Source organism: Malus sylvestris, chromosome 11 (genome assembly GCF_916048215.2).
Source record: "Malus sylvestris chromosome 11, drMalSylv7.2, whole genome shotgun sequence".
NCBI lineage: Eukaryota > Viridiplantae > Streptophyta > Magnoliopsida > Rosales > Rosaceae > Malus > Malus sylvestris.
In genome coordinates, this window is record NC_062270.1 from 2,602,324 (window position 1) to 2,626,163 (window position 23,840).

The 23,840-nt window shown below is 37.2% G+C and overlaps 2 protein-coding genes and 1 long non-coding RNA gene across 26 annotated transcripts in view; 2 read left to right on the plus strand and 1 right to left on the minus strand.

The window, feature by feature from the left end:
* The window catches only part of LOC126591052 (uncharacterized), a 39,442-nt gene that overhangs the window by 12,028 nt on the left and 3,574 nt on the right, over positions 1 to 23,840 (plus strand). For 3 of the 24 annotated variants that reach the window (XR_007612228.1, XM_050256592.1, XM_050256590.1), the window contains exons 6-9: positions 10,021 to 10,224; positions 10,627 to 10,781; positions 10,952 to 11,043; positions 11,151 to 11,246. Coding sequence is in view for 16 of the 24 variants with exons in the window: in XM_050256592.1 (XP_050112549.1) it covers positions 10,021 to 10,224; positions 10,627 to 10,781; positions 10,952 to 11,043; positions 11,151 to 11,197 (498 nt within the window). In the remaining 8 variants the exon portion in view is untranslated. The other 21 variants (XR_007612229.1, XM_050256595.1, XM_050256588.1 and 18 more) reach the window with 16 other exon arrangements.
* LOC126591055 (putative disease resistance RPP13-like protein 1) lies at positions 303 to 8,193 on the plus strand. The gene is made up of 5 exons (XM_050256609.1): positions 303 to 598; positions 786 to 845; positions 2,271 to 2,366; positions 2,776 to 7,095; positions 8,047 to 8,193. Exon 4 carries the CDS (start codon positions 2,840 to 2,842, stop codon positions 7,040 to 7,042), a length of 4,203 nt encoding a protein of 1,400 aa, XP_050112566.1. The 5' UTR covers positions 303 to 598; positions 786 to 845; positions 2,271 to 2,366; positions 2,776 to 2,839; the 3' UTR covers positions 7,043 to 7,095; positions 8,047 to 8,193.
* Positions 6,362 to 23,185, minus strand: LOC126591063 (uncharacterized). The gene is made up of 2 exons (XR_007612241.1): positions 22,881 to 23,185; positions 6,362 to 6,496 (listed from the first exon to the last, which is right to left on the minus strand). It is a non-coding gene; the product is annotated as an uncharacterized LOC126591063 (long non-coding RNA).

Sequence of the window (23,840 nt, forward strand, 5' to 3'; positions counted from 1 at the left end):
TTCATTCCTTAAACATCTATTCAGGATATGGTAAGTAAAGCGTGGAGATTAGTTGCAGCCCTTGTGACTAAACGATGGTCAAGGGAATTAGCATAGCAAATTGAATTATTGTAGAGCTCTAAGGTATCTTGTGGTCTGGAATCTGGATTCGTTGACTTTCATAAGCGATCAGATGAGTTCGATGGAAATAAGCTCCGGTTTGGGATTGAGATGATTAAAAAAAAAAAAAACTGGAATGAAAAAAAAGCTAGTAGGGATTTTAGTGTTTGATAAACATCTTAAAATAATTTTATTTCAAAGTTTCACATGAAAAAAAGTCAAAAATGGAAGCTGCAAAAAGAAGCTTCAGAAAACAGCTTACAAATTGAAAACACGGAGCTACAGTGACGTTTTAATGAAATTTTCAATTGCCAACCTTGCTCTCATTTCTCCTCTCCTTTTCTCCAACCTTGCCCTCTTTTCTCCTCTCTCTCGCAAAACACTGCACGCCGTCTTCCCTTCTGCAGCTGCACCTCTTCCTCCTCCTCCTCCTCCTTTTCCTCTCTCTCCGTCAGTCTCAGCGCCACACCGTCGTCGCCTTCCAGGTACCAGGTACCAGGTACAGACCGAGCATACTCGATTTGCTTGAATATATTTGCTGTAATTAATTAATTTAATTTAGGTAGGTTCGGGTTTGGCTGCTCTCTCAGTTTGCTTCTATTTTTGTAGTTTAATTTTAATTCAAGGTTTGGTTCTAGCAGCTAACATGGATGATGAATCGATTTTTTTGGGGTTTTCTGAAACAGGGTTTATTTGGCAACCAACGAACCAGTGAAGGCGAACACAGGCTCGATCTCATCGATTAGGTAAACATAACTCTCTCTCTCTCTCTCTCTCTCTCCCCCATCGTTGAAGCAATTTCAGTTTTGGTGTTTGAATTAATGTTCTAATTTTCAGTTTTGGGGTTTGAATTAATTCTCTAAATTTTAGTTTTGGGGTTTGAATTAAGGTCCTAATTATTGAAATAAGGTTCTAATTATTATCATGAGATCCATGAAGCAATTTCAGTTCTTTGGGTTTGATTGGCAACGATAGTGTTGCTCTTAATATATGTCTGGATTATATATTTAGGATTATGTTGCTCTAAAATTAGATGTAACACCAATGTATAATATTCTTCAGTCAGAAGATCCAGAAATCCGAAATCTGAACCATCGAATCCTTTACTTCTACGTTAAGCAAATTTTCTACATGTCGATAACCATGTCGTTGTTTTCCAGTTACAACTACAAACAATAGTTTCGTGTGACAACGCTGTTGTACTTATGTTTTATAACCGAGGCTGCCGTCATTGGTGCTATTTTTTCTTTGGCACAAGCAATAGTGGGGAAGAGGGGATTCAATGGATACATACTCTTAATTAACTGAGATGCAAACTGTTTGCGTTATTTGATCAAAATTTGATAAATGAAAATGGAATTGTAGATCTCCAGCATAAAGGTCCTCACTTTAACCAAAGAGAAGTTAAATTGGAACAGTGTTGTCTGATTCTAATAAATCTAAGTTGTTTAATTATTTAGATTATGTTTTCCTGAGTAACTCCGCCTATGTAAGTTTATCTTACATTGCCGGTCCCAAGCCCGGGTAAAGGAGGAGGGGGAGGGCTTCAGGTAGTCGACAGCCGGCACTCCACAGTTACGTCGAATCCTTATGTATGTTTTCCTGAGTTGGTGCAGTGATGATGTTGGTTTGTTTCTTAAACACACACTGTTTGTTTATGTACTCCTCTTCTTTTGTTTGTTTATGTACACCTCTTCTTTTTCTGCCCTTTTTTATTTTTAATTTTTGTTTATGTACTCTGTTTGTTTGTTTCTTAAACACACTACCTTTTTTTGGATTATGTTGAACGAGTATTTGGAATTGAAGAGGGTCTCACAGGCTCTCTGTTTCTATTCTTCCTTTTAGGAAATGTTTAGATTAATTTTTCTTAGGACAATTGGTGTGATGTTACCATTTGAGATCTGCCACTTTGCTTAGAGGCTAATGCATTTGACTTGCTCTTTAATTTGGATAGAAAGAAGCAATTTTTAACATCTGGGTGTTGTTTAATTTTGATTTGGAAGATAACCCAGTTGCTAGTTGGACTTGATAATTGTTGTGAATTTTCCTTTTGGATAAAAATAGGCAATGGCATCTGGGTTTTCTTCTATTTTTGATTTGGAAGTTACCCACTTCCTAGTTAACTGGATGATTGTTATAAATTTTCATCTTTTTTTTTTGGGAAATTACAGGAAAGCAGAAGCAGCTTTTTTTTTAAAGCACAGCAATACCAAACCAGCCCTAAGTCCCTTCATCTTCATGATCATCTGAAAACTTCAATTGATGCAGTAAGTTCTTCTTCCAACTATATCTTTATATATGGGAAATCCATTGTTTATTCGTTATTTATTTCATTTTCTTCATCTTAATTGCAACTAAATATATATATGGTTTCATGTTCAACACTTTGTTAATTGCACTAACGTTTTCAACTTCAACTGAAACCTGATCCTCAGAAGCAAGTGTCCTCTCCTCATGATCTGACGACTTCCATGTAAGTTCTTGCTATACATCTGCTCCTATATCCATGTGAGTTTCGAGTTGTGTAACTTGTAGAGTCCTACTTTAGTATTTTAACATGTAAAAAGTGTTTCATTTTTAACATACCCGATTGAGCCCCTGTATAGCCGGTTGGACGGTTATGGAATTGTATAAATTTGTATACAATAATTAGTTTCATTTGTTTTAATTGTGCAGCTGTGACTACTTGTGAGTCTTGATTGGTATTGCTCAACGGATCAAACTTCCAATTCAAGAAACTATGCCGGGAGAGGTTTTTCTTGTGGCATTCCTCCAAGTGCTGGTTGACAAGTTGGCGCAACGTGAGGTCTTGAAGTACTTTGGACTCGTAAAGGGCGTCGATCAAAACCTGAAGAAATGGAGTGCCACCTTGTCTGCAATTGGAGCGGTTCTGAATGACGCGGAGGAAAGGCAACTGATGGCTGAGAGCAACGCACTGAAGCTCTGGCTCGATGATCTCAAGGACTTGGCTTTTGATGCGGAAGACGTGTTGGATAAATATCATACTAAAATGTTGAAACGTCAGATACAACATGCTCATTCCAGCACAAGAAGCAAAGCATGGAAATCAATTCCTAATCGTGTTTTCAACTTCAAAATGAACTCGGAAATACAGAAGATTTCCGAGCGATTACAAGAGATATCTGAAAGAAAAGACCAGCTTAGTTTGAAAATTGATACTAGGACATTGACTACAAAGGCACGCCAACACATATCGCCGAGTACTAGTCTACCAGATGGACCTGTGATTGGAAGGGATGAGGACAAAGGGAAGATTGTTGAGCTGCTGTCGAAACAAGAGCATCGGGCTGTCAATTTCGAGGTAGTTGCAATTGTCGGTATGGCTGGAGTCGGAAAGACAACACTTGCTGGACAAGTACTTAAAGATATGGTTGCAATCCAAATGTTTCAACCAGCCGTTTGGGTGTGCGTATCTGACGACTTCAACCTTGAAAGAGTGACAAAGCAAATTCTTGAATCAATCACATCTCGGCAATGTACCACAGAAGATTACAATAAGGTTCAAAATGATCTGCATAAGAAGTTAGCGGGGAAGAAGTTTTTAATTGTTTTAGACGATGTTTGGAAAACGTGTAGCTACGGTGAATGGAAGAAGCTGCAGTCCACTTTTCATGATGGAGCACAAGGAAGCAAGATAGTTGTGACAACACGTGATACAGATGTTTCAAAAATGATGGGAGCTGCCACGCTGGTTCACAATTTGGTGCCTATGGAAAATCATTTTTGTTTACAAGTATTTGAGCAGCATGCATTCTTAAATTCTAACGACAAGCCATCAAATTACGAGTTACTTAAGGAGAAAATTGTTGCAAAGTGTAGGGGATTGCCTTTGGCCGCGAGGACCCTTGGTGGTGTTCTACTTCGTAGAGAAATAGACGAATGGGAAGAACTATTGAACAACAAGTTGTGGAGTCTCTCAAATGAGCATGACATACTTCCTGTGTTGAGACTAAGTTACTTTTATCTTCCTTCACATTTGAAAAGATGCTTTGCCTATTGCTCAATAATTCCAAATGACTATGAATTCGGGGAGATGCAAATGATCCTTCTGTGGATGGCCGAGGGTTTGATTCATCCTCAACCAGAAGATAATAAGCAAATTGAAGATTTAGGTGCTGATTATTTTCGGGAGCTCGTATCTAGGTCATTGTTTCAAAAGTCAACCAAAAATACTTCAAAATATGTGATGCATGACCTCATTGGTGATTTAGCACGATGGGCAGCTGGAGATATTTGTTTTAGATTGGAGGATAAGCAAAATGATGATGGTGTACAACTTAGATGTTTTCCGAAGGCTCGCCATTCGTCTTACATTATCGGTCGTTATGATGGGGTTAAAAGATTTGAGGCATTTTCTGAAGTGAAATGTATGCGAACCTTCTTGCCACTCAGAAAGGGTTCTGCCTACAATTATTTAAGCCATCAGGTTACTTCTGATTTATTGCCAAAATTGCAGTACTTGCGGGTGCTTTCTTTTAATGGCTATAGAATAACTGAGCTGCCAAACTCAATTGGTGATTTGACATATCTACGGTATCTTGACCTTTCCTACACAGCTATAAGTAGTTTGCCTAAATCGATAAGTACTCTTTACAACTTGCAGACATTGATATTGGAATGCTGTTACGGTTTGAAGTCATTGCCTGCAGACATGAGTAATCTAATTAATTTGCGCCATCTCAACAACTCAGATGTATCTTCGTTGGAAGGAATGCCTCTAAAACTAGGTAGATTGGTGAATCTCCAATCTTTGCCTAATTTTATGGTCAATGCTGGAAGTGATCAATCAGGAATACGAGAGATGGGGCCCCTATCGCATCTCCGAGGGACATTGTGCATCTCAAGATTGGAGAATGTGACTGATGTTGAGGATGCTCAAGGGGCCAACTTAAAATACAAGGCGAGGCTTGATTCGTTGGTCTTAAAATGGTCTCATTCAAGTGACACAAGAGAAATGGAATCTGCTGTGCTTGACATGTTAGAGCCTCATAGAAAGATCAAGGAGCTCACCATCAAGAGTTATGCCGGCAAGGAATTTTCAACATGGGTTGGAGGTCATTTGTTCTCCAATATGGTGCTTGTGCGCTTAGAGGAATGTAATAATTGTTTGTCGTTGCCACCTCTTGGACAATTGCCTCTACTCAAAGAACTTTATATTAGAGGAATGAATGCAGTGGAAAGTGTTGGTGCTGAGTTTTATGGAGATCGTAACTTGCCCTTTCGGGTATTAGAGACTCTTGAGTTTGTGGAAATGCAGCATTGGAAAGAATGGCTTCCTTTCCAACTGGATCATGAAAGTGGTGTTTTCCCTTACCTGAAAACACTCTTAGTAAAAAAATGTTCTAAACTGGAGGGTAAGCTGCCAGAGAACCTCAATTCTTTAGCTAAGCTTGAAATTGTTGAATGTGAAGAATTAGTGGTTTCAACTGCCAACTACAAACGACTTTGTCAATTAAACATTGACGGTTGTGAAGTGTTGGTGCATACAGCTGCTAAGGTTGAGTTTGAGTTATTAGAGTCTTTGTGCCTTTCAAACATTTCGGAGGTGATGTCTCTGCAAACAGGGGATTTGTTCAACAAGGGATTAACCAAGGTTAGAGATTTGAAGATTAATGGATGTGAGGAGGTGATATCTTCATTGAAGAATGAGGGTAGATTATTTCAACAGTTGACTTCTCTTGGCCGTTTGGAAATCGAAGACAACTCTCCTCTAGTTGAAGAATTGGGAAAAGAAGCAGAGGAATTGCAAATATTGGAGTGCAGGATTGAATGTCTAGAGTTAAACAAGTGCAAAAATCTTTTGAAGGTACCAAAAGGGTTAAATCAGTTGTCATCTCTTCAAAAGCTTGGCATACATGAATGTTCACATCTAGTTTCTTTCCCAAATGTTGGTCTGCCACCTTCTCTTAAAGACATCGAGATGACATCGTGCGATTCGTTGATATATTTTACAAAATTCCAGATTCCCCAAAATCTCAGAAGAATAGAGATAAGAGAGTGCAAAAATTTGAAATCACTAGTAGATGAGGAGGCTGTTGGTTCTTCTTGGTCGTCTTATTCTCATAGTTGTCTTGAGTACTTGTTTATCGATGGATGTGAATCTCTGACGTCGTTATCATTGAGTGGCCAGCTTCTCAGGACACTTAAACACCTTCAGACATACAGATGTAAACAACTGGAGCTAATCGCAGAGGACGGGTCCTTCAACGACAACACCAATCACTGCCTTGAATATATTGAGATCTGGAATTGCCAAAATCTGAAATCCTTACCGGATGGATTATGCCACCTCAGCAATCTTCAAAAGCTACATATTGAAAGATGTGGAAGTCTTGTTTCCATCCCGAGACTGAGTGGGGGGAGAAGACCCTCCAACCTGAGAAATATCTGTATCATCTATTGCGAGAAATTGGAGGCGTTGCCCGAAGACATGCACAATCTCAACTCTGTTGAGGAATTGAGAATTGACTACCATGAAGGTTTGACTTTTCCTCCCAACCTAACATTACTTCATATTTGGAAGGTCAAGAGTTGTAAGTCATTGTGGGAGTTGGAGTGGGGGTTGCACAGACTCACCTTTCTTAGCAAGTTGGGGATCTATGGTGATGACCCGGGTACGATGTCGTTTCCACCCGACATGGTCCGCATGGAGACGCTCCTCCCTAAATCTCTCGCTCATCTCTCAATACATAGCTTCCCGAATCTGAAGAAATTGAGCGGCAAAGGCTTTCAATTCCTCACCTCCCTTCAATCTCTTAGACTCTGGAATTGTCCAAAGCTAGCATCCATTCCAGATGAGGGTCTGCCTCCTTCACTTACGCAACTTTGGATCTCTGGGTGTCCAGTGCTAAAAGAGAGATGCCAACCAGGAAAAGGACACTACTGGCACAAAATATCCCACATCCCTTCCATACAGATATAGATTTTAAGATATTTGAAGCTAATGGTCGATTTGATCCCATTCTCTACGTCCAGGTATCATCTTCTGAAGAAATGTTTTATTATTATTTTCATGTAAAGTAGAGTATTATTATTATTATTATTATTATTATTATTATTACTAGCATTTGCCTACACACTTTGTGTGTATCAACACATTTTTTTAGAAAATGAGAAGGAGAGAGGGAGAGAGACAGAGAGAGAGAACGTGAGGGGAGTGAGAGGTTTTTTTTTTGGTTTTTTCTTTTTTTTAATATTGGAGGTATTTTAACATCATCTGTAGGTGAGGCTTCAATAAAAAACAGTAAAATTTGGACCTGTGAAATTACATTATTGCCCATCATTTTTTTTTTGTGTGATAGAAGACTAATTTGTCTTTTCATCATCTTTTGGTTGACAAAGAGGATTTCATTAATTAGTAGAGATTATCATCTTTATTCATGTAAGATCTACTTTAACTATTAGAGTAAAACTTAAATTTTAGATTCCAAACCTATTCCAAGTTGTTTCAACCTTGAGGCAAATATGAGTTTTATAGCAAATTTAGCCCATAATTCCTTCCGGGTTAGTGGGTTGGCCCACCATATATGTGTATTTTTCTTTTAATTTTATATTTATAAATTCATTAAATCCAACGGAAAAGATCTAATAATCTAACTGTAAAGAATGAAAACATTCCCTTCCTTTTTGTTTTCTCCTTTTTGCATTTCTTCTACTATATCTATTGGTTAGTTTCGCTTTATTTTGTTAAATTCTATAGATAAAAAGATTATATGTACAGAAGGAGAAAATTAAAAGATTTAATAGTTCAAATTTAAATTCAACGGCTAAAATAATTAGAAAAATCTTTTCATGTGTTTCATATTCTTTCATAATGTTTCACAAGTTTCATGTTGTCAGTTTAGTAATTTTTTAATATTTATCGGAATCTAAATATTTTTCCAATATTTTCATGTGTTTCTTTTCTTGCGTTCCTCGCAACACTAGTGTATTTGGAGCCCGTGGGATCTCGATCGAGTTGGGTGAGCAGGATAGTTTTGTTGAATTTGAATATGATTTCCTGGCCTTGGAGGCAGAGGATTCGGAAAACTGGGAATCTGGTGTGGTGAAAAGAAATGCAGGAAATGATTTGATCTTGAAGGGACCATTTGGATCTCCACATGGCCAATCCTTGGATTTGATTGGTTCTGATGATACAAAGCCTGAGCTTGAGGGGTTCGTTATGCAAACAGATGATGAACCAACAAGCATTGCTGGAAAGGGAGTTGGCTTTGACGAGTGGAACCTTCCAAGCACTACAATTGAACATGCCAGCATTCTGGAGCAGCTACTGCATGCTCTTCTGCTTCATATAAGTTGCATAATAATCCAAATCTCTACCAGTCTGTTCCAACTGGGCTTCTAGAGGGTGTGGATATGAGGACCATGAATGATGCTGCCAAGCAATTAAGGGATGATCATAGTTGCTCGAGTGAGGAAGTTGGCCAGGTGTTTTATGCAAGGTCCTATTCTGATTGCCTATTAAATCATAGTTGTCAATCTAGTTGGGATACTAAGAAACCTTATCTGTCTCCAGTAGGGAAACTTTGGGATATAACTGGTTCAAGGACTAGCAGTTCAAGGAAGCGAGGAAGCTTAAATCCGGAGCTTCCCTGCATCAGTGAAGAAAATGAGAATGCAGATGAGGTAGCTGATATTTTCCAAGATGGCATTGTTTCAGATGCATTAAATAGCTCAATACAAAGAGTACCCCTTGCTGACATTACTGAGATTTCAAACCCTCCTGCATCAGTTTCTAAAGCTGAACCATATGCAGATAGACTTAGTCTAGATTCCGTGAACACTGAAATCAGCTTTACAGGCACTCATAAGAGCTTCAAACAGAGGCTTGGAATCCAAAACAGTAGCAAGAGAAGATATAACAATAAGGAGACAAACGATATTAAGAGGACCACTGGATCACTTCATAACATGTTCAGTAAACCAAAATTATCTGGAAAAACCAGTTTGAGAAAAGGTGGTCCAAGTTTGTCAGAGCAGGAGCCGAAACGTAACAATATCGTGTCCAGCATGACTTCTTTCATTCCACTTGTTCAACAGAAACAAGCAGCTGCAGTTATAACAGGTAATTTCTTACTAGTAATCTTAATCTTGAACTTTGGATGTTGCTTACATGTACATTTCCATATGATTGTTTTTCGAGTATGGATAATAATCGTATGTCTAAACTGGGTTACAGTATGGATGATGGTTTTGTTTTTACTGAATTAGGGAATGTTTTGTTTGGAGCTTTAAATTGGTAATGCATATCTTGGGATCATCGAGTAAAAATTAGAGTGCATGTTTGAAAGTCCCATGAAAATTGAGTTGCCTTATTATCCTTCAAAAGAAAAAATTATAGGTGACTTCAACTTGTCGTAAGGATCTTGATAGTGATTCATTTGTTTTTTAATTGTATCATTGTGAATGTCTTATAAGCATTCTGGGATATTTTTCTTTTCTTTGTTCTTTCTTTTTCTCGAATGAATTAGTATTTTGACCTATTTGTGCTCTCTTGCAGCTGAAGCTACAAGCGTCTTGCAGAAAAGAAAGAGAATGAACGCAAGATGAAGAAGGAAGCCTTGAAACTTCACCAGTCAAGAATGGAGCAGGAGAATATGAAGCAGTTGGAGCTGCAGAAAAAAAAGAAAGAAGAAGAGAGGAAGAAAAAAGAAGCTGATATGGCATCAAAGAAGAGACAAAGGGAAGAGGAAGAAAGGAAGGAGAAGGAAAGAAAAAGAATGCGTGTTGAAGCCCGTAGACAGCAGAGAGAACATGAATACAAGTTACCTGCTGAAAAAGTAGAGAATGAAATGAAAAGCCAGGCCATTGTATGATTCTTTATGCTCTGCCTCATTTCATTATATCTTTTTCTTTTTGCAATGTTAGGTATCACATTCTACATTGTGCTTTCTTGTGCAGGATGGAAGCGGCCCTGGCGGTAAGAAATCTAAGGATGAAACGCCACATAAGAAAATGGAGGCAGAAAGGGGATTTGACAATTCCAGAAATATTTCGGAGACTGAGCCTAGTACTTCCAGGATTTCAATAAGCAACGCTGGAAGAGAAAGTATTGTCCATGAAGAGTTCCATGAGGCCTGGAGTAATTATGGGTATAAAGCAGAGGTAAATGCTGGTGACTTTTTTTTTAACAATCGATACACACCATATGTTAGGATCTACTTGCATGTTGAGTGCTTTTACTTGCATAGTCTGGAGCAGAGTGATAAACTGTGAGCGTAGCATGAATTATAATCCTCTGTTGATGTAGTTTGCATGGGACCTTTAAACTTGTTGGGTTTTAACTCTTTTGAGGCCTTCTTTTGCTATCGTTACCACAATATAGGAAAGAAGGCTACAATCGACTAAGTGCAAGAGTTCTCTTATGTTAAAACTCCTAATAGCTTATTGTAAACTCAAATCTGAACCACTGGTAGAAAGCTTTCTTATGCATGAATAGCTGCATACTTTTGTGCTCTTTTACCTTCTCTGTAAAGCCTTGTGCTGATACTTCCTGTGATATTTAAGGTACCGAGCGATTTAGACAAAGAAATGGAGAATTCAATTGGCATTACAAGTCAAGAGCAGTCTTATGACATCTCTCCATACAAAGAATCAGATGATGAAAATGACGATGATGACAATATCATACCGAATAGTAAATTTATTCCTTCATGGTCAAGGTATGTTTTTCAATTGTTATATATGAAATATGGTTTAGATCTTCAAATTATAGAGCATCACAGTCATCTCGGTGATATGTATTTTAGAAGGCATAGATTGTGTACCCTTTGAAACTGTCAACTCAGCTGGGCTCTAAAATAATCTGTTGTTTGGTTCTCGTTTTGTACAGTAAAAACTGCCTGGCTTTTGCTGTTTCTTGCCAGAATAGAGCAGACCCAGGGACGATCTTCCCCCCAGAAAGCTTTTGCTGCATCTCTGAAGGTACTTTTATGGTGTAAAGCCATGGTCTTAGTAGCTATTGCTTTGGCATTTTTGGCTAGTTAATTTTTAGATACCGCTGGACTAAGTTCCAATATGCTCATTTGCAGTCCTCTTGCCTCGAAACCATCAATTAAACAACAGCAGAATGCGTTAAACTCTACTCAGTATATTCTTCAGTAATAAGAGCTTTTGGTCAAGAAGAGGTAATGCTTACCTTTATTCTCCATTTTCCTTTCCGTGCTCTAAACTACATTTGTGCTGGCAGTTTGGTTGTTAAAGGAGCAATTTTCCTTCTGCAAAATGTAAAATGCCTTGAGTTACTGCCTATCAAAACCAAAATACTTGTAATAATTGGTTTTCGTTTCTCGTTGCAGATTTTCAAAGTCTATTTGTGAACAGTTTCTTGAGCAGGCGACACCCTTTCAAGCTGACATGTAATTGTTATCTCAAATAATTTCCCGACTGATTGTAGTTGAGAAGAGTGACAAGTTCCATTGGCAGAAGGCCAATTTCCTGAGCTATTGAGTAATTTGGTCATCGCCTCCTGCTGCTTTCTTGCTTCTTTGGCGCAGTCACTTTGGTATGCACTGGTTTTAATTTAACTTTTAACCTCATTCTCCTCAAGGATGATAAGTGAATGCTAGAAATGTATGTGTTTTGGTATGGGGGTGTTGTAAGATTATGTATATATAAAGCAATCTTTATTGCCTTTATTCTTCCTCTTTTGGTCAATTTGCTTATTCACGATCATACACCAAAAGGTTGAACATTGAATCATATACTTGTTTTCCAAAAATAAAACTTTGCAACTCTTGAAAGCATATATAAATTTGCTACACGAACTAGTATAGAGAAGTCCATATGAGGTTAGAATACAAAATTGCACCTATAAAGCCGCATACTTGATTTGAGTTAAGTTGATTAGAGCGGTGTGCTCACTTTTTTGCACCCAAGTTGAATTTAGTATAAATTATTCTATGGTTTGTTAAAAAAAACAAAAAAACAAAAAAATTCATGAATAATTCGATGTAACGCGATGTTTAAACGCAAAACTTGAGCGAGACATTAGCGGAATGATAGTTTCAATCCCCACCACAAATTTGCTACACCAACTAGTATAGGGCCTTGTATCCGTATCGGATGGAAGATGTCCAAGAGGACGCTTTCTGAAAAAAAACAGCACATATCACAGCCCTGATGCATAGTCTGAAAACTTTCTGATACAAATCACCAACTGGGTATGCTCAAAGTTTACAAATTTCCAATTGGGTAAGCTCAAAAGTTGACAAATTCCCAATTGGGTAAGCTCAAAGTTCACAAATTGTCAATTGAGTAAGCTCATATTACAATATTCACTTAACATAGCAATTTTTAAAATGTGTGATCAAAAGTGTAATGATTTGTCAAAATGTGCCTATTGTGATTAATTATCCTTGTATTATTCAACCAATGTCATATCAGAACGACAATGTACTCGCTCTATGAAAATTCTTCGCATCGGTTACATTTTAGACTGTACACATGAAAGTCATTCAAAACATAATAACAGTTGCCATGCGTTTTCCTGGTCTCCCAAATGATCAAGTTTGTTTTCTTGTCCTTTGTGTTTTGTTAAGTAGTTCCTGCAATTTTGCCCCCTTTTTCTGATTAATATATGAAGGGCATGAACCTTCGCATATAAAATTGATTAAACAGCAGTTTTAAAAAGTGAAATCAAAAGTGCCACAATTTGTCAGAAGTTGTCCACTATGAGTTTGTGACTAATCGCCCTTGTCTTATTCGAGCAATGTGATATCACATCAATGGTGTACTCGTTTTATGGAAATTCTTCATGACCGTTATATTTTAGACAAGACAAATGAATGAATCATTCAAAACATAAAGTTTTTCTAATTTTTTTTTTCTTTGATGTTAAGTTTCTCTGTTATTTATTTGAAATATTAACTCAATAGTGAACTAGATAAGTGATTCTTGTAGAAAGAATACAACTTTCTAACTTTTCTTGTTCGTGGATTGTCGTGGGGATACCGGAATTGCAACTTTTCTTGCATGTGTTGTTGGTGGAATACTGACACAATCGCAAACCTAATTCTTTTAAACTTTCGTTTGGTAGCTTCTTATCTTTTAGGTTTTGTTTTAGAGGCGTTTGGTCTTATGTCCTTTTTGTTGTGTATTTTCTTTATCAAGATGAGTAAAGTTTATGTCACAATCGCAAACCTAATTCTTTTAAACTTTGTTTGTAGCTTCTTATCTTTTAGGTTTTGTTTTAAAGGCGTTTGGCCTTATGTCCTTTTTGTTGTGTATTTTCTTTATCAAAATGAGTAAAGTTTATGTCACAATCGCAAACCTAATTCTTTTAAATTTTGTTTGTTTTGTAGCTTCTTATCTTTTAGGTTTTGTTTTAGAGGCGTTTGGTCTTATGCACTTTTTGTTGTGTGTTTTCTTTATCAAGATGAGTAAAGTTTATGTCATTCTCTCATTAGTTGCAACTTTTTTTTAAATATCAATAAAATTTCCTTGTACCACCGAGGTTCTACTAGAACAAAATGACAAATGATAGATAATCTACCCTAAATTCATCTAAATTATGAAAAACGGAGAAGAATTTAGACCCAAAACACAATAGTTGGAAGAGAAAAACCTTGTCTCAAGATAACCCACAATTTGTGATATTTCACTCCGTCATGAAAATCCTGCTCAATTTTCATTCCTTAAACATCTATTCAGGATATGGTAAGTAAAGCGTGGAGATTAGTCACAGCCCTTGTGACTAAACGATGGTAAAGCTGAAGCAGTCCGCATGGTGGTAACTTTGGTAATATCTAGTGCCGGCAGGATGAAGCTGAAGCTGAAGCTCGTATAAGAAAACAAATATAAAAGATAAAGAAAAGGTAAAAGACAAATATCATGACCCCACGACAATGAAAAGAAAGAAAAAAAAAAGGAATTATCATAGCAAATTGAATTATTGAAGAGTTCTAAAGTCTTTGTCATCTGGGTTCTGGATTCGTTGACTTTCATAACTCATAAGCGATCAGATGAGTTCAATGGAAACAAGTCCCTTCATCTTCATGATCATCTGAAAGCTTCAATTGATGCAGTAAGTTCTTCGTCCAACTATATCTATATGGGAAATCCATTATTTATTCGTTATTTATTTCATTTGCTTCATCTTAATTGCAGCTATATATATGGTTTCATGTTCAACACTTTGTTAATTGCACTAAAGTTTTCAACTTCAACTGAAAACTTTCTGATGCAAGTCACCAACTGGGTAAACTCAAAGTTGACAAATTCCCAATTGGGTAAGCTCAGAGTTCAAAAATTGTCTTGTAAAAAGTTTTCTTATAATTAAAACAACAAAAGCACTCCTAGAAACCAATCCAAACCAGATAGAGAAAAAATAAAAGCAAAAGGCAAAAAATTATGACCCCATGACAATGAAGATAGAGAAAAAAGTGGAAAGTACAGCTTTCTTTCTGGTCACAAAGAGGAGGACTTATCATGGCAAATTGAATTATTGAAGAGCTCTAAATTAAGTCTTTGTCGTCTGAAATCTGGATTCATAGTCTGAAAACTTTCTGATGCAAATCACCAACTGGTAAGCTCAAAGTTGACAAATTCCCAATTGGGTAAGCTCAGAGTTCAAAAATTGTCTTGTAAAAAGTTTTCTTATAATTAAAACAACAAAAGTACTCCTAGAAACCAATCCAAACCAGATAGAGAAAAAATAAAAGCAAAAGCAAAAAATTATGACCCCATGACAATGAAGATAGAGAAAAAAGTGGAAAGTACAGCTTTCTTTCTGGTCACAAAGAGGAGGACTTATCATGGCAAATTGAATTATTGAAGAGCTCTAAATTAAGTCTTTGTCGTCTGGAATCTGGATGCATAGTCTGAAAACTTTCTGATGCAAATCACCAGCTCAAAGTTGACAAATTCCCAATTGGGTAAGCTCAGAGTTCAAAAATTGTCAATTGAGTAAGCTCATATTTCACCCCCTCTCTGATTAATGATGCTCTCTGATTAAAGATGGACAATATTCACATTTCAAAGATAAAATTGATTAAAAGAGCAATTTTTAAAATGTGTGAACAAAAGTGTAATAATTTGTCAAAACGTGCTAACTAACAACCCTTATATTATTCAAGTCATGTCATATCAAAGTTATAGTATACTCGTTCGTTCAAAAAAACAAAAAGTTATAGTATACTCGTTATATGAAAATTCTTTGTGCTTTATACATTTTAAATTGTACACATGAAAGTCATTCAAAACATAATAACAGTTGCCATGCGTTTTCCTGATCTGCCAAATGATCAAGTTTGTTTCTTTGACCTTCGTGTGTTTTGTTAGGTGGTTCCTGCAATCCCACCTCCCCCCCTCCTCTTTCTTTTTCTGATTAATGAAGGGCATGAACCTTCACATATAAAATTGATTGAACAGCAGTTTTAAAAAGTGAATCAAAAGTGCCACAATTTGTCAAAAGTTGTCTTCTATGAGTCTATGACTAATTGCCCCTGTAATATTCGAGGAATGTGATATCACATCAATGTTGTACTTGTTTTATGGAAAATTTTCATGGCCGTTATATATTAGACTAAGTAAATGAATGAATCATTCAAAACATAAAGCTTTTCTAATTTTTTTTTTCTTTGATGTTAAGTTTCTCTTCAGGCGTTATTATGTTATTTATTTGAAATATTAACTCAATGGTGAACTAGATAAGTGATTCTCGTAGAAAGAATATAACGTTCTAACTTTTCTTGTTCGTGGATTGTCGTGGGGATACTGGAATTGCAACTTTTCTAGCATATGCTGTTGGTGGAATACTGATACAATCGCAAACCTAATTCTTTTAAAAAATTGGTTTGTTTTGTAGTTTCTTATCTTTTAAGTTCTGTTTTGGAGGCATTTGGTCATATGTCACTTTTTCGTGTCTCGTCATCAAGATGAGTAAAATTTATGTCATTCTCTCATTAAGTGTAATTTTTTTTTCATTTCAATAAAGTTTCCTTGTACCACCAAGATTCTACCAAAACAAAATGACAAACGATAGATAATATACACTAAATTCATCTAAATTATGAGAAGAGAGAAGAATTTAGACCCAAAACATAATAGTTTGAAAAGAAAAACCTCAGCCCAAGATAACCCACAATTTGTGATATTACACTCCATCGTGAAAATCTTGCTCAATTTTCATTTCTTAAACATCTATTCAGGATATGGCAAGTAACCTGTGGAGATTAGTTACAGCCCTTGTGACTAAACGATGGTAAAGCTGAAGCAATCCGCATGGTAGTAACTTTGGTAAAATCTGGGGTCGGTAGGATAAAGAGCCCTGGGGGTGTTTACCAAGGACAAGGATTCTCTTCTCCTTTTTTCCCATATATTTCCATCATCCTTTTGTTTGTGTGGTCACGATTAAGCTAAGTCTTTTTGTCTTATTATCTCTATAAAAAATCAATATAAAATATTGACATGACTTAACCATGACCACACAAATAGGAAATGATGGAAGTGTTTGGAAAAAAGAAGGAGAGAATCCTTGTCCGTTTACCAATTGCCATGCGTTTCTTGGTCTCTGCCAAATTATCAACTTTGCTTTCTTTTCTTGTCCTTGGCTCACGATAAATAGTACATTTTAATTTGCTCATTACTATAAATTATGATCTACGTTCATTATACATCTTAAATTATGTCATGTGTCTTTTGATCCAACTCTAATTAACTTATATATATATATATATATATATATATATATATATTTTGAACAATTGATATTATCTACATTAAAAGAATGATGAACTTAGCCTCACAATATACTTGTAATAATATGGTTCAAATTCACATTTGGATATAATCAAACCTAAAACCTTTCACTTACCAGTGAAGAGGAATACCACTAGACCACAATACTAAATGACTAAGTAACTTCTATATTAAATATTATTTTTTTAATTTTGAAAAGTATTTAAAAAAACAAAAATATCCCCTTCTTCATTCTGGCCCCTCTCTTCCTTCTCCGTATTAATAATTGGACTATTATTTGATAAAAGTGTTTATCCTTATTAATGCTACATTATTTAGCTTGTAAATCTTATTTACAAATTTAGTCCCGATTAGCTTTTTTTTATAACATAAACATTATGACCCCACGACAGTAAAGAGAGAACAATAAAGAGGAAAGCAACACTTTCTTTCTGGTCACAAGAGGACTTATCATGACCAATTGAATTACTGAAAGAGCTATAAAGTCTTTGTCATCTGGAATCTGGATTTGTTGATTTTAATAAGCGATCACTTTCTTTCTGGTCACAAGAGTACTTATCATGGCAAATTGAATTATTGAAAGAGCTCTAAAATCTTTGTCATCTGGAATCTGAATTTGATGATTTTCATAAGCGATCACATCGATGGAAACGCGTCCCTTCATCTTCTTGGTCATCCGAAAACTTCAATTGATACTGTAAGTTCTTCCAACTATATCAATATGGGAAATCCATTATTTATTCATTAATTATTTCATTTTCTTCTTCTTAATTGCAGCTATATATATATATGGTTTAATGTTCAGCACTTTGTGCAGTCATAAGCTCGAGCCTCAAGCTTCCATGGAACTACTTAAATCTTAATTGCACTAAAGTTCTCAACTTCAAGTCTTCAACTGATCCTCGGAAGCAAGTGTCCTCGTGATCCGACGACTTTCATGTAAGTTCTTGCTACACATTCGGTCTTATATCCATCCGAGTTTCAAGTTGTGTAACTTATCGTGTCCTGAATTAATAGTGTTTCTTTAATATGTAAACAACATATAATTTTTGACATATCCGATTGAGCTCCGGTGCATTCATATAATTAGTTTCATTTGCTTAAATTGTGCAGCTGTGACTACTTGTGAGCCTTGATTGGTATTGGTCAGCGGATCAAACTTAAATTCTTTCTCTTCTTCCATAAAAATTAATAATAAATAAATAAATAAAATAAATAAATTCAATGCTCATAGGTCGTAGTATTGAAGAAATTTTCTTAAAATAAAAACAATAAAAACACTTCTAGTAGAATTAATTAAAATTCAGGGGGTTTCAAATCAATTGACTTAAAAAAAAAAAAAAAAGCCCATGATTAAGGCTAAAACCCAATCCATACCAGATCGCGACCATTTTTACATTAACTACAATAGCATACAAAAAACGAAAAAAACTGAACTGATTACTCACAAAGCAAAATAATGTAATCTATGTTACAAAGCATTATAGCTTTTTAACTTTTCTACCATGTGCTGTTTCTTGTGCTTTGTGCTGTGCTCTCAGGACAGAAGTTTTTTATTATACAGAGGAAAAGGCAGAAGACAAAATTATGCCCCGCGGCAACGAAGAGAGAGAGAATACAAAGAGGAGGATTTATCATAGCACATTGAACTATTGAAAGCTCTGAAATCTTTGTCGTTTGGAATCTTTGACTCCAGTACGAGATCAGATCAGATCAGATGGAATCAAGTCTCTTCGTCTTCATGATCATCTAAAAACTTCAATTAATGCAGTAAGTTCTTCTTCCATTTATAATTATATGGGAAATCCATTATTTATTTAATTATTTCATTTTCTTCATCTTAATTGCAGGCTTTGCAGCTATATATATATATATATATATATTTATGTGGTTTAATGTTCAACAGTTTGTGCAGTTTTAAGCTCAACAGCTCAAGCGTCCAGGAAACCACTCAGCCTTAACTGCGCTAAAGTTTTCAACTTCAACTAAAACTTGATCCCGGGAAGCAAGTGTTCTCTTGATCTGACGATCTGTTTCCACGTAAGTTCTCACTACGCATCTGGTCTTATTAATTAATAATGTAATGTGTTTCAAGTTGTGGAACGTGTCACGTTCTAAATTAATAATGTTATTTTAAATGTAACAAATATATTATTTTGTAGTTTCGAATTTATCTTTCGTGTTCTGTCTTTCAACTTAAGCAATTTTAAGTAAAACGTAATTGAACATACCATGTAACTGAACTAATTGAACATACCAATAATTAGTTTCATCTGTTTTAATTGTGCAGCTGTGACTACTTGTGAATCTTAATTGGTATTGCTCCACGGATCAGACTTCCAGTTCAAGAAACTATGGCCGCAGATGCTTTTCTTGGGGCATTTCTCCGAGTGTTGATTTGCAAGTTGGCAGATCGCGAGGTCATCAGGTACTTTGGACGCGTAAAGGGCATTGATAAAAATCTGAAGAAATGGAGTGACACCTTGTCTGCAATTGAAGCGGTTCTGAATGACGCGGAGGAAAGGCAGCTGATGGCTGAGAGCACCGCACTGAAGCTCTGGCTCGATAATCTCAGGGACTTGGCTTTTGATGCGGAAGACGTGTTGGATAAATGTCATACTAAAATGTTGAAACGTCTGATACAACATGCTCATTCCAGCACAACAAGCAAAGCATGGAAATCAATTCCTAATCGCGTTTCCAACTTCAAAACAACAAGCAAAGCATGGAAATCAATTCCTAATCGTGTTTCCAACTTCAAAATGAACTCGGAAATACAGAAGATTACCAAGCGATTACAAGTGATATCCGAAAGAAAAGACCAGCTTGGTTTGAAAATTGATACTGGGACGTTGACTAAAAGGGCACGCCAACTCATATCGCCTAGTTCTAGTCTACCAGATGGACCTGTGATTGGAAGGGAGGAGGACAAAAGGAAGATTGTTGAGCTTCTGTTGAAACAGGAGCATCGGGCTGCCAATTTCTATGTTGTTGCAATTGTCGGTATGCCTGGAGTCGGAAAGACAACACTTGCTGGACAAGTACTCAAAGATATGGTTGCAACCCAAATGTTTCAACCAGCCGTTTGGGTGTGCGTGTCTGACGACTTCAACCTTGAAAGAGTGACAAAGCAAATTCTTGAATCAATCACATCCCAGCAATGTACCACAAAAGATTACAATAAGGTTCAAAATGATCTGCATAAGAAGTTAGCAGGGAAGAAGTTTTTAATTGTTTTAGACGATGTTTGGAAAACGTGTAGCCACGGTGACTGGAAGAAGCTGCAGTCCCCGTTTATAGATGGAGCACATGGAAGCAAGATAATTGTGACAACACGTGATAAAGATGTTTCAAAAATGATGGGAGCTGCTATGCTGGTTCACAATCTGAAGCCTATGGAGGATGATGTTTGTTTGCAAGTATTTGAGCAGCATGCATTCTTGAATGCTAACGACAGACCACCAAACTACGAGTTACTTAGGAAGAAAATTGTTGCAAGGTGTAGGGGATCGCCTTTGGCCGCGAGGACCCTCGGTGGCGTTCTACTTTGTAAAGAAATAAATGATTGGGAAGAAACATTGAGCAACAAGTTGTGGAGTCTGTCAAAGGAGCATGACATACTTCGCGTGCTGAGACTAAGTTACTTTTATCTTCCTTCACATTTGAAAAGATGCTTTGCCTATTGCTCAATACTTCCAAATGACTATGAATTCGGGGAGATGCAAATGATCCTTCTGTGGATGGCCGAGGGTTTGATTCATCATCAACCAGAAGATAATAAGCAAATTGAAGATTTAGGTGCTGATTATTTTCGGGAGCTCGTATCTAGGTCATTGTTTCAAAAGTCAACCAAAAATACTTCAAAATATGTGATGCATGACCTCATTGGTGATTTAGCACGATGGGCAGCTGGAGATGTTTGTTTTAGATTGGAGGATAAGCAAAATAATGATGGTGTACAACCTATATGTTTTTCGAAGGCACGCCATTCGTCTTACCTTATGGGTGAGTATGAGGTGGTTAAAAGATTTGAGGCAATTTCTGAAGTGAAATGTTTGCGAACCTTCTTGCCACTGAGAAAGGGTTCTCCCTACAATTATTTAGGTCGTCAGGTTACCTTTGATTTATTGCCAAAATTGCAATACTTGCGGGTGCTCTCTTTTAATGGCTATAGAATAACTGAGCTGCCAAACTCAATTGGTGATTTGAGATATCTACGGTATCTTGACCTTTCCTACACAGCTATAACTAGTTTGCCTAAATCGACAAGTACTCTTTACAACCTGCAGACATTGATATTGGAAGGCTGTTCAGATTTGAAGTCATTGCCTGCAGACATGAGTAATCTAGCTAATTTACGCCATCTCAACAACTCAGATGTGTCTTCGTTGGAAGGAATGCCTCCAAAACTAGGTAGATTGGTGAATCTCCAATCTTTGCCTAATTTTGTGGTCAGTGCTGGAAGTGATCAATCAGGAATAAGAGAGATAGGGCCCCTATCGCATCTCCAAGGGACATTGTGCATCTCAAGATTGGAGAATGTGACTGATGTCGAGGATGCTCAGTGGGCCAACTTAAAATACAAGGTGAGGCTTGATTCGTTGGTCCTAAAATGGTCACATTCAAGCGACACAAGAGAAATGGAATCTACTGTGCTTGACATGTTAGAGCCTCATAGAGAGATCAAGGAGCTCACCATCAAGAGTTATGCCGGGAAGAAATTTTCATCATGGGTTGGAGGTCATTTGTTCTCTAATATGGGGCTTGTGCGCTTAGAGGAATGTAACAATTGTTTGTCGTTGCCACCTCTCGGACAATTGCCTCAACTCAAAGAACTTTATATTAGAGGAATGAATGCAGTGGAAAGGGTTGGTGCTGAGTTTTATGGAGAGCGTAACTTGCCTTTTCGGGTATTAGAGACTCTTGATTTTGTGGAATTGCAGCATTGGAAGGAATGGCTTCCTTTCTTACTGGATCACGAAAGTGGTGCTTTCCCTTGCCTGAAAAGGATGTCAATAACAAAATGTTCTAAACTGGAGGGTAAGCTACCAGAGAACCTCAATTCTTTAGCGAAGCTTGAAATTGTTAAATGTGAAGAATTAGTGGTTTCAATTGCCAACTACAAACAACTTCGTCAGTTAAACATTGACGGTTGTAAAGTGTTGGTGCATACAGCTGGTAAGGTTGAGTTTGAGTTATTAGAGTCCTTGTGGCTTTCAAACATTTCGGAGGTGATGTATCTGGAAACAGGGGAATTGTTCAAGAAGGGATTAACCAAGGTTAGTGATTTGATGATTAATGGATGTGAGGAGGTGACGTCTTCATTGAAGAATGAGGGTAGATTATTGCAGCAGTTGACTTCTCTTAATAGTTTGGAAATTGAAGACAACTATCGTCTAGTTGAAGAATTGGGAAAAGAAGCAGAGGAGTTGCAAATATTGGAGGGCAGGCTTGAATATCTAAAGTTAAAAAAGTGCGAAAATCTTTTGAAGCTACCAAAAGGATTAAATCAGCTGTCGTCTCTTCAAGAGCTTCGCATACACGAATGTTCAAGTCTAGTTTCTTTCCCAGATGTAGGTCTGCCACCTTCTCTTGAAAACGTCGAGATTAGAGAGTGCCATTCGTTGATATATTTTGCAAAATTCCAGATTCCCCAAAATCTCAGAAGAATAGAGATAAGAAAGTGCAAAAGTTTGAAATCACTAGTGGATGAGGAGGCTGTTGGTTCTTCTTGGTCGTCTTCTTCTCATAGTTGTCTTGAGTACTTGAAGATCGAAGGATGTGAATCTCTGACGTCGTTATCATTGAGTGGCCAGCTTCTCAGGACACTTAAACACCTTGAGATACTTGGTTGTGAACAACTGGAGCTAATCGCAGAGGACGGGTTCTTCCACGACAACACTAATTATTGTCTTGAATACCTTAATCTCTGGAAGTGCCAAAATCTGAAATCCTTACCGGATGGCTTATGCCACCTCAGCAATCTGAGAAAGCTATATATTCAAGATTGTGGAAGTCTTGTTTCTTTCCCGAGACTGAGCGGGGGGAGACTACCCTCCAACCTGAGAGAGATCCAGATCACCAGTTGCGAGAAATTGGAGGCGTTGCCTGAAGACATGCACAATCTCAACTCTCTTGAGGAATTGAGGATCGAGTACCGTGAAGGTTTGACTTTTCCTTCCAACCTCACGTTTCTTGAAATTTGGAAGGTAAGGAGCTGTAAGTCATTTTGGGAGTTGGAATGGGGGTTGCAGAGACTCACCTCTCTTAGATACTTGTGGATCGGAGGTGAAGACCCGGATACGGTGTCGTTTCCACCCGACATGGTCCGGATGGAGACGCTCATTCCCATATCTCTTACTCACCTCACAATAAAAGGCTTCCCGAATCTGAAGAAACTGAGCAGTAAAGGCTTTCAACTCCTCACCTCCCTTCAATCTCTGCATCTCTGGAATTGTCCAAAGCTAGCATCCATTCCAGAGGAGGGTCTGCCTCCTTCACTAGAGCGACTTACCATCTCTGAGTGCCCAATGCTAAAAGAGAGATGCCAACCAGGAAAAGGACGCTACTGGCACAAAATATCCCACATCCCTAAAATACAGATCGATTGACAGCCGATTTGAAGCTGATAGTTGATTCGATCCCATTCTCTAGGTCCAGGTATCATCTTCTCAAGGAATGTTTTGTTATTATTATTATTATCCACAATATTTGTTTTTTATTTTTTTTAAATTTATGTCCTTCATGTGGCTGAAGATTTTCGGGGTTTCATGAGTGGCTGCTTTGGGAGACCTTCATTTGGCTCACACAGTAGAGCTGGTTCTGTCTTGCTTTGAGGGCGATTCTTTGACGACAACAACCATGGCTATTTCTGGGCCAAGGTTTCTTCTCTCGCGTTCCTCGCAACACTAGTTTATTTGGAGCCCATGGGATCTCAGATCGAGTTGAGTGAGCAGGATAGTTTTGTTGAATTTGAATATGATTTCCTGGCGTGGGGGGCAGAGCACTGGAAAAACTGGGAA

Excerpts from the sequence above, each read along its gene's own strand:
- LOC126591055 (XM_050256609.1), top strand. The coding sequence starts at position 2,840 with ATGCCGGGAGAGGTTTTTCTTGTGGCATTCCTCCAAGTGCTGGTTGAC.